Raw genomic sequence first — 9,433 nt, 5'->3', positions numbered from 1 at the left:
TATACTGTATATATACATATATAATTTTAAGATCAAAAATCAAGTTTATCTTTAGAGTACTCCTTCATAAGAAATTAAACCCATATTCAGTTTTTAACTCATTGCAACTCAGTTCCATCCAAGCATGAAACAATACAACCAGTTTCAGATTTTGTGCCTTATTGTCTTAATTTTATTTATAGAATTTTAGAGCAGAACAAATGGAACCGAGCTCCTCACATGTAACTTAAAGCAACATTTCAGATGCTTCGTCCCAGTTTTCAGTAGAAAAGGCTGAGGGCTGCAGCAACTTCTCAGAAGTCGATCAATGCTTCAGTAATGAAAATATTTCCAGAAACAAACGAAGCATTTCAAGAAAAAAAAGAGAAAAAAAACTGGTTTCAGTTAAATAGCAGCAAATTATGGAGCAAACATCACACAATGAGAAAAGATTAGCTGAAGATGAGAAATAATCGCTCCTATAGCATTGTTTTCTATAAGGAAAAAAAGAAAAAGAAAGAAAAAGATTTATGATTGAGGATTTCAAATATTCAGATTAGGAAATACTCCTAATCTCAGGATACATAAAATATTTGCAGGAGAGGAACTACTTTAAGTCTGTATTTATACTTTTAACATAGCTTAATTGATTTCTGAAACCAAATCAAGCATGCAAATCACCTTAAATATATCCATAGTTTTTTATGATATTCACATTATTCATATTATAGCGAGCCAAAAAATATGACTGGCACAATTAATTAATCGTGACTGACAAATGGACTTTATTTAGGGGTAAGTAAAAATGTAAGAAAAGCAGGGCACATAGGTTACAAATCGTGGTGTTTGCATTTGCAGTTACAGAAAAAAATATTGTATTGTTTCAAAAACTCTAACACCTTATTTAATGAAAAAAAAAAAAAAAAAGATCCACACAAGCCGTGTCAGGGATCACTCCCTGCCGTGACCCGGATTCGAACCGGGGTTGCTGCGGCCACAACGCAGAGTACTAACCACTATACGATCACGGCGCGCTACTGGTGGACATGAATGACACAGCCACAGTAAGCACTACGAAGATAGGCTTCCTCCCCTCTTTGCGTAGGGWTAAATGTAGTAATTTCAGCATACAGTTTGACGAAATGCAATTGAAGAAAAATGTAGTTGTTTATTCCCACTCCTAATGTATGAAAAGCCGTCTCATCATTACATTGACATGATAAGTCKCCAATCAATGACGAGTTAGCGCTAGGTGGCGCACAATATTATTTGAACCATGGAAATGTAACTTACTTYTTCGTTTGGCTATTTCCTGCGTCAGAGTTCGCCACTGTCACCAACTCTGTTCTCTGCATCTTTTGTTATCACCCCGTCCATCTTTAGGTCCATTTCACCATGTTCAGATGTCCGTCTTGTCTCAGAACTGATGCACAAATACATCTGCTTGGATATATACTTCACAGCTCCCATATGGTCTAGCGGTTAGGATTCCTGGTTTTCACCCAGGCGGCCCGGGTTCGACTCCCGGTATGGGAACACTGTATTTTTAAATTTGCAGATCGTTATTTAGTCTGWTCTGACAAWAGGTTTCTTTTTTATTTTGAGAAATTTCATTGTAGCACTTTAAGATATTTCACGTATGTATATGTCGCGTTTTATTGCCATATAATAATAATAATAATAATAATAATAATAATAATATCGATCAAGTGTTCATTTATTTCTAATGTTCTCCACTTCCTATCTTTCTTTGACATTCGTTCCCATTAAGTAGCACGTCTGTGTGTCACGTGACTGGGARTCACATGACGTTATGCGGAAGCTAAACGCGTCCTTTTGAGAAGGGTTTAGCTTGGAGTTCTCGAGCGACACACGCTGTTAATTTCTCTTGTTTAAAAAAGCCAACATGGGTGTGTCAGAAGAAGAGGACTCTTGTCTCTTACTGGACAAAAAACTGCTCCAATTTATGGACCAGCTTGAGCTACTGGAGAAGAAAAGGGCAACTCTCAATTCCCTCATCGAGCAGGTCGGCCATGCTATACACAGCCTAGCATCCTATATCATATTTATAGCAAATATAGCTAAATCATATCTAGGTATATTTGCGAATGCTTACAACTTAATTAAAATCATAATGAAGAACAGTCTTTTAGGAACAAATAATAAATGTGATCAACTAGCAAAATAAAAAAGAGAGAAAACATGCATATGATTACTGCTATGTTTATTATATGTTAAAACAATAAAATGTTAAAAAATGTTGGTACTGTTACTGTTATATTACTGCAATTGATGACTTGATTCTTTTCCTGCACTAGAGATCTGCAGCTTTTTATTTTACAACTTGTATTTGTATTTTTTGTTATTCTCAAAACATTTAGGGATGGTTTTCCATGAGTAAGGCACGGTATTCAATGGGAAACAAGCAGGTGTCCACGCTTCAGTATGCACATGAGATGGATCCACTGGTTCGTGTTCATGTTAGGTGAGGACTGCAAAAAAACAAATGCTGCTATGGGTGCATTTTAATTTCTGACAGCTTATGTTTGTATATTACAGAACACTAGACAGMGGTAAAGTGGTATTTTGCACAGACAAGTCTACACAAAAGTGTGGTGAAGAGTCTACAAAAGATCACACATCCTTAGAGGAAATTGGACCTCAAGAAGGTGATGTGTCCACTACGAATGGAGAATGTTAAAGTCCACTGTCTACCAGACTACCAATCTGCCAATTTTATTGTTCTTGCAGGTGTCAGACAAAGAAAAAAGACAAAAAATGTAAGAGAAAAAAAGGCAAGTGAGGATGTGAGTGGAGAGAGAACTCATGATGAAGACCTGGTCAGAAAAGGAAACCATAATCCTCAGCAGGACCCTCTAAAGTGGTTTGGGATTTTGGTACCACAGCCTCTTAGACAAGCACAGTCATCTTTCAAGCAAGGTATGATGTTAGACAATCAACTGAAAGTCAAAAATGTACAAAAAAACAACAGAATTCACACTAACAGCACCACCTTACTACTACTACTACTACTACTACTACTACTACTACTACTAATAATAATAATAATAATAATAGTAATAATAATAATAGTGAGAGAGAGATAATCACTTTTCTAAAATGTGCATAATGTGTATGTGATAATATTGAACCTTTAAAAACAATCACAACAGACTATTTACAATACAGTGTATCAGTGCAGAAAAAAGAACAGATGTGCTGTTTAAAATGGGTAAAACCAGTGCAAATGATTGTGTAGATGCCACCAGGGATGTAAACACTTATTGAGTTTGTTGGGAGCAATGATGGTTATAGAGTCTGACAGCTGCTGGGAGGAAGGATCTATGATAATGCTCCTTTGTGCTCCTCGGATAAAGCAGTCTGTCACTGAAGGAGTTCTCCGGTTCAGCAGCAGCTTCATGCGTGGGATGGGAAGTGTTGATGCTATTTTAGCCAGAGTCCTTCTGCGAGTCCAGTCCAGTTTATTGTTCAGGTGAACACCCAGGTACTTGTGAGTTCTCTCCCAGGATGTTCACCAGTGTTAGTGAGGTGGATCGGTGGAAGTCCACCACCAGCTCCTTGGTTTTGCAGCATTTTGCAGCACTGATCAGTCCTTAAAGTCCTGAGTCCACAGTCTGTCATGAGTGCACCATTCCTTGCAGGGGCCCCCATACAGAGACAGGCCTTTCAGAGACACAGCCCTGTGTTCTCACATTATGTGTGCGACAAGTGAGATAGTCCAGTATCCTCTAGGACATATGGTGGTCTACTCTTGACAGCTCCAGCTTGTCCCTCAGAAGTCCTGACTGGATGGTGTTGAAAGCACTATAGAAATCAAAGAACATGATCCTCACAGTGCTTCAAACAGCCTGTAGTTGCTGCTCTTATGATGTTTGGTCCACACAGTTGATTTGCGCAGCACTGCAGGAACCTGGAACTGATGCCTTCCAGACCTACAGGCTTTTGCACTTTAGCCCCCTCTCCACTCATTTCCTAGGTCCAGCGTCGGCCAAACGTGTCTCCATTTCCGGGTTCCAACCTCGCACTCAGAAACGAGTACTGCACATTTATGACTTAGAGAACCGGAGCGTGCTCACTCACGTGTTCTCCAAACGTGGAAAAAAAAAAGAGAGGAAAAAAAAAGTTGTCCAAAAAAGAGAGGCAGTTCCACAGTGGGTGTAAAAGAGTAGTAGGACACAGGAACTCAACACATTATAATAAACTAAAAAAAAAAAAAAACATGTTCAAAAGTGGTATATTATTTAAGTGTTAATTAGAACTTCACAAGGATAATGCTTGTGTTCAGGATAAACGATTACTTTATTAACACTAATGAAATTACTTTACCATTCTGCTGTCTGTCCTGTTACAGTAATAGAGCTTTCTGCTGAGGTTGCAGCACTTCAGATTGCAGTTTTAAACACCAGAGAGGAGCTGAGGAATGGCTTTGCAAACAAAGTCACTTCAGGAGAACAATCCAAAGTCTCTGCTGGCGACGGGGGTGACCCAAAAGATGCTACTGGATCGAAACAAGAGGACACCGAAATTCTGTCAGCAATCGAGTCGATACATAACGAGGAATAAAAATTCAGCAAGAATGTTTTTTTTTTTCAGGAATGTTGTTGTTTCTGTCTTGTGATTTCTTGTAAACAGCTGTTTGACCTTGTACTATTTTTCAAAATAAATTTGTGAATATTTCTTGTCGTAATATTGTATGTGCAGTAGATTTTAACTGAGAGAAATATTAACATTAAGCTTAACCTGCATGGACATTTTCAGAAAATGGCTGGTACAAATGAAATAAATATCTGAAAGAATTTTGCTCGAATCGCCTTCATTTATTTGTTCTCAGATCAATAATTAGATCAAACAAGCTAGAAGTGATAAATGCATGGATCATAATAGCCACTTGGTAACCCAGCTCAATGGTTTCTAGCAATTTTTAAAATAACGTCAAAACACGCTTGCAAAGTGAGACAAAATCATGTTTAATTTCTTACAAAAGTAGCTACAAATAAGCAATTTATTGTCTACATTTTGGCAGAAAAGCATAAATGCCAGAATACTTTTTATGTTAATAAACTCTTATTAACCACCACTGCCTATCTTTCATTGAACAGGGACAAAAAAAAAAATAATGTTTCAGGTCCTTTTGGAAACTGTCACATCCGATCAGCTGGGTAAGAGCCGAACATTACCGGGAAAACTCGATGTTGGACCCGAACGTCCCGTGAGTTCGTAGGCCTACTTCCTGGTCCAGCTGTGACCCACCAGTCTGCATGCCCCCCGTCACTTGCGGCTCGGAGCGCAGGAGGCTCGAATGCTGGCCTCAGGATAGTGGTGCGGAGGTTTCCAGCCCACCCGCAGCTGCTCCTCTCGTCTGCGAACGATTTACGGATGCGTGGATTTCATTTCTGCCATTTGTTTATTAGGAGTCCTACAAGCGTTTTGCTGTCACGGCCCCCGGCTCGGGATGTAAACACGCCGGCCTGCGCTCATGATCGGAGCTGAGGCTGATTCCTCATCATCTGACTCCTCCTCACATTATTTCCCCGGATCTTCGTCGCGACTTGCCCGGTTTCATTCCGGAGCGGAGGAGCTGCCGTCGTCTCCAATGGCGTCAGTTTCGAAGGTGTCCATTCTGGATTACTTTAATATTGTCTTCGAAGGCGAAAATGGCAAAATCGAGTCCAATTGTAAGGCGTGTGGCACCAGGATCCAGGCGAAACGGAGCGTTACGTCCAACTTCGTTACTCATCTCAAGGTAGTGTTTTCATTTAACTTAATACTCATCTGCATTTGGAACATCTACAGCATTTTCTCTATTGAATCAGCATAAAAAATAGGCTGTTGCTTCTCTGCTGGGAGAGTTATTYTCAGTTGATCATGTTAATCTKAACAATGTTTTTGTCTTGTGTCTGTCTCGTTCAGCGTAAACACCCTGCTATGTATGATGACTTTGTGAAAAGGAAGGATATGAAGAGAGAGGGTTATTCCTCTGCTTGCCTGCACAGCTTCACCACCACCGGAGGAAACCCCCGCCTGACTCTCCCTGTGTCAGCTGGAGGTGGAGSATCTGCAGGAGGTGCTGGAGGAGTGGGGACCCTGGAGGGAGGCGCAGGAGGAGGTTCTGGAGCAGCAGGGCTGACCAAGTTTGACAGGCATGACCCACGTCAGGTACCCGTCACAGTCCGCCGAACTTTAAGAACCCTTACAAATGGCAATGAAACGTCTTCCCTTACATCCATTTTCTCCCCATCTAAGGCCCATTTGCTTTTTGCATAACCTGCATCCAGTGTCCAGAATTTTCTGATTGGGGGCCAGTAAAAATCTAGGGGTGCCCCATCAAAACCAAAAGCCATAAAGAATTTCCAAAATTCCACGATGCTGTTCTTGTAAAACAGTCATTTGAAAACTTTGGCAATATAAGAGTTAAAAAATTGCAAACTGATGTACTTCACTTTCTTATTTTACAGATAATATTACCAATTATGTGATGTGCAGAGAGAACAGATAAGACTTCCACAACAGTCCAGTTTTAATGTGTTGTGTACCTTTACATACATGTAATATGACCRTCAGTCAGACCCAACTAAATTCAGTTCAATTCAAAAATACTTTATTGATCCAGGAGGGAAATTAGATGTTGTTGTAACTCATTTAACTAAAGAGTTATTGTGGATGGTGATGGCTGTGGGCAGGAAAGATCTTCTGTAGCTGTCTGTWGTACGACATTGAGGAAGCCTCCGACTGAAGACACTGTTTTTCAACAAGTCTCATGAAGAGGATGGTCAGGATGGTTCTTGGGTTTGACGAGTCAATCAAATTTGGCAAAGATTGAAATTGTTTAAGGGTGCCAGCAATTTTAGTGTTTTAGTATACTATAGACCAGTGGTTCTCAAACGTTTTGTCTTCTGACCCACGAAATATCCATGGCAAAAACTTGTGACCCCAAATATTACTGGTCTGAGTACATGAACTTCGTTAATAACCCTAAAAACACAGGCTTTTTGGCAATCTAAACAGCTTATACACAAATATAAATACTTGTTTTTACTTATTTTGTGTTTTTGGAATAATTATAGGGAAAATATTACATCAGCGATTATTTTATTACCCTTTAAATTGATTTCTGGAGATTATCCAAGGTGCTTCATGACCCATAATTGGGTCCCGACCCCAACTTTGGGAAACACTGCTATAGACTAGCCTTGTCTTTCTACACAGTTCTGGGCTGGTTTTACCATGTTAACTATAGATTAGCAACAAAGAAAATGCTGAAACATTATTTTACTTGAATGTGACAAAAGTGTTTTATTAAACAACATGCATTTAGCAAACAGCGTTCATGATAACTGTTGTGATTTTATTAAAATGTCTAGATTATAAACATAACTAACCAAACAAAGAAGAAAAATAAAACACAAAGAAAATCAAGGATACAATCGACTTGTTTTGTTACCTTACTCTGACTGAATCAAGGCATTGTACCTCACTGACAGCAAGGGATTTAGGCTTTAGTAGGTTTATAAAATATTCAGACTTGACATATACTGTATTTTCCATGAGGCCTAAGTGCATCTGCATGTTGTGTTATGTAGCAGTATTATTGGTATTGTACTTTTGTCCAGACATCACGTGGACTTACTGTACAAATAAAATCTCTGCATTCGGTCGTCAAACACAACTCAATTAACGAGGCTAATCTATTGAAGTTACTGTCTGTGTAACAAAGTTTGTTTTCTGTCAGTTATAATGTTCAAGGTCTGAAACATGGCTCGATTCGTGATTTGGCAGCACGGTGGATCAGTGGTTAGCACTGACGCCTCACAGCAAGAAGGTCCTGGGTTTGATCCCCAGTTCGAACCTGGGGTTTTTCTGTGTGGAGTTTGCATGTTCTCCTCATGCTCGCGTGGGTTTTTTCCTGGTACTCTGGTTCCCCCCACACCCCAAAAACATATACAACAGGTTGCCTTCAGGCCCAGGCCTMCTTTGAAAAAGAGTTCTGGGATCTCTGAGGGATTTGCCTGGTTAAAATAAATCATTTAAATTTGATTGTCTTCTTTTTATTTATTTTGTCCCTGCAGGTTCTGATCTCTGAGGCGATAGCTAAGATGATCGTGTGCGACCTGCAGCCAGTGTCCATAGTGGAAAATCAAGGTTTCAGAGAGTTGCTTCAGCTTTTGGAGCCCCGTTACACTCCTGAGCCGCAGCACTACATTCAGGGCCAGCTTCTTCCAGCCTATGCTTACCAGGCCCAGCTGGCGACCCGTCAGGCCTTGGCATCAGCTCAGACCCTCAGTCTCAGCCTGGATCTTTGGAGCAGCTCRACTCAAACCACTTCGGGGTGAGGTGGTAAACGAAATGTCAAACCGCAAATCAGGACCTTTTTTTTTAAAAAAAAAAATCCCTCTCTCTAGAGTCACTTCTCTCTTCTTCTTTCTAGGTATCTTGGTGTCACCTGCCATTATCTTGCATCTGATTGGCGGATCCGCTCAGCTCTGCTGGCATGCCTCCCACTGAGCGGTGGAAGCTCTGGCAGTCGTGTGCTCGCAGAATTTGATGAAGTCTGTCAATCTCACGGCGTGTCTGGGAGAGCGTTCTGTGTCGTGGCAGACCCTTTCCTGGCAACGACAACGGCGAGGCCGTGCTATCTCCCTGGTTTCTTGTTCCCACCTGCTCTCAATAACGGACAGGTTGGAGATAACACAGAGATGGCCAATAACGGGAACGATGCAGAGCAAGGGATCAGAAAYGGCCATGGTGCTGGCGGAGAGGAAGGAGACTGGGAGGAGTCGTGGGAGCARGGTTTTGGAGTTTCTCGGGTAAACTGTTTCTCACGCTCTCTGGAGCAGTGTGTTCGAGAGGGACTGTGCTCCTGCCCACAGATCTCCTCTACCCTGGCCAAGTCAGCATGTTTCTATAACTACATTACCTCAGCTGTCCCACCTGAGAAACTCAGCCAGGTCTTTGATGGGTTGACAAGTGGTGGACTGGGAAATRTTTTGGATGCTTCAAGAGACTGGGCCGCTCAGCTCAAGGCAAGTGATCATTTGAAAGTCCTGTAATAATAACAGATTCATGTTTTTTTGGGGGGTAATATTTAACATTTCATCAATTATTTTCTTTAATTTGGGATCATATAATAAAACACACACAAAAAAATAAACACTTTTAAGTACACCTTAAAAAAGCAAATAAGCTGAAATTTAAATCTATTTATGTCCAAACCAAACCAATCAAGTTCTGTCCCATCCTGTCCAATTAAACCAATCTCATTTCATATAATCCAATTCAGTATAATTACATTTATATAATGGTAGGTAGTAAAGCAACTAAATAAAGAAAACTAATGGGTCATATTGTATGTTTAATTCAATTAAATATACCAGGTGGGAGTTGGAGGCAGGAGAAAAAAAAAATATATATGTATACAGTATATATATCGAACATA

At 40.3% G+C, this 9,433-nt stretch overlaps 3 protein-coding genes and 2 non-coding genes across 6 annotated transcripts in view; 3 read left to right on the top strand and 2 right to left on the bottom strand.

Moving 5' to 3' along the window:
- Nucleotides 1-1,331, bottom strand: part of ebp (EBP cholestenol delta-isomerase) — a 3,424-nt gene extending 2,093 nt beyond the window's left edge. The window contains exon 1 of the mRNA XM_014018183.1: nucleotides 1,273-1,331. The gene's annotated coding sequence lies outside the window, so the exon portion shown is untranslated. The remainder of the gene's footprint in view (nucleotides 1-1,272) is intronic.
- On the bottom strand, nucleotides 939-1,010 carry trnah-gug (transfer RNA histidine(anticodon GUG)). The gene has a single exon. It is a non-coding gene; the product is annotated as a tRNA-His (tRNA).
- Nucleotides 1,332-1,443: 112 nt separating the features above from the next.
- Nucleotides 1,444-1,515, top strand: trnae-uuc (transfer RNA glutamic acid (anticodon UUC)). Its single transcript has one exon. It is a non-coding gene; the product is annotated as a tRNA-Glu (tRNA).
- A 271-nt stretch (nucleotides 1,516-1,786) lies between these two features.
- Nucleotides 1,787-4,682, top strand: vma22 (vacuolar ATPase assembly factor VMA22). Its single transcript, XM_014018170.1, has 5 exons — nucleotides 1,787-2,005; nucleotides 2,361-2,464; nucleotides 2,539-2,648; nucleotides 2,731-2,919; nucleotides 4,352-4,682. Exons 1-5 carry the CDS (start codon nucleotides 1,886-1,888, stop codon nucleotides 4,561-4,563), a joined length of 735 nt encoding a protein of 244 aa, XP_013873624.1. The 5' UTR covers nucleotides 1,787-1,885; the 3' UTR covers nucleotides 4,564-4,682.
- Nucleotides 4,567-9,433, top strand: part of si:dkey-109j17.5 (zinc finger BED domain-containing protein 6) — a 6,838-nt gene continuing 1,971 nt past the window's right edge. Inside the window, exons 1-4 of one of the 2 annotated variants that reach the window (XM_014018126.1) lie at nucleotides 4,567-5,743; nucleotides 5,911-6,156; nucleotides 8,067-8,326; nucleotides 8,426-9,020. In XM_014018126.1, the coding sequence (XP_013873580.1) occupies nucleotides 5,477-5,743; nucleotides 5,911-6,156; nucleotides 8,067-8,326; nucleotides 8,426-9,020 (1,368 nt within the window). In that variant the 5' untranslated portion in view covers nucleotides 4,567-5,476. The remainder of the gene's footprint in view (nucleotides 5,744-5,910; nucleotides 6,157-8,066; nucleotides 8,327-8,425; nucleotides 9,021-9,433) is intronic. The other variant, XM_014018131.1, reaches the window with a different exon arrangement.

This window comes from Austrofundulus limnaeus, unplaced genomic scaffold, assembly GCF_001266775.1.
Source record: "Austrofundulus limnaeus strain Quisiro unplaced genomic scaffold, Austrofundulus_limnaeus-1.0 Scaffold3, whole genome shotgun sequence".
Taxonomy (NCBI): domain Eukaryota; kingdom Metazoa; phylum Chordata; class Actinopteri; order Cyprinodontiformes; family Rivulidae; genus Austrofundulus; species Austrofundulus limnaeus.
This window is presented reverse-complemented; position numbering and strand designations above follow the sequence as displayed.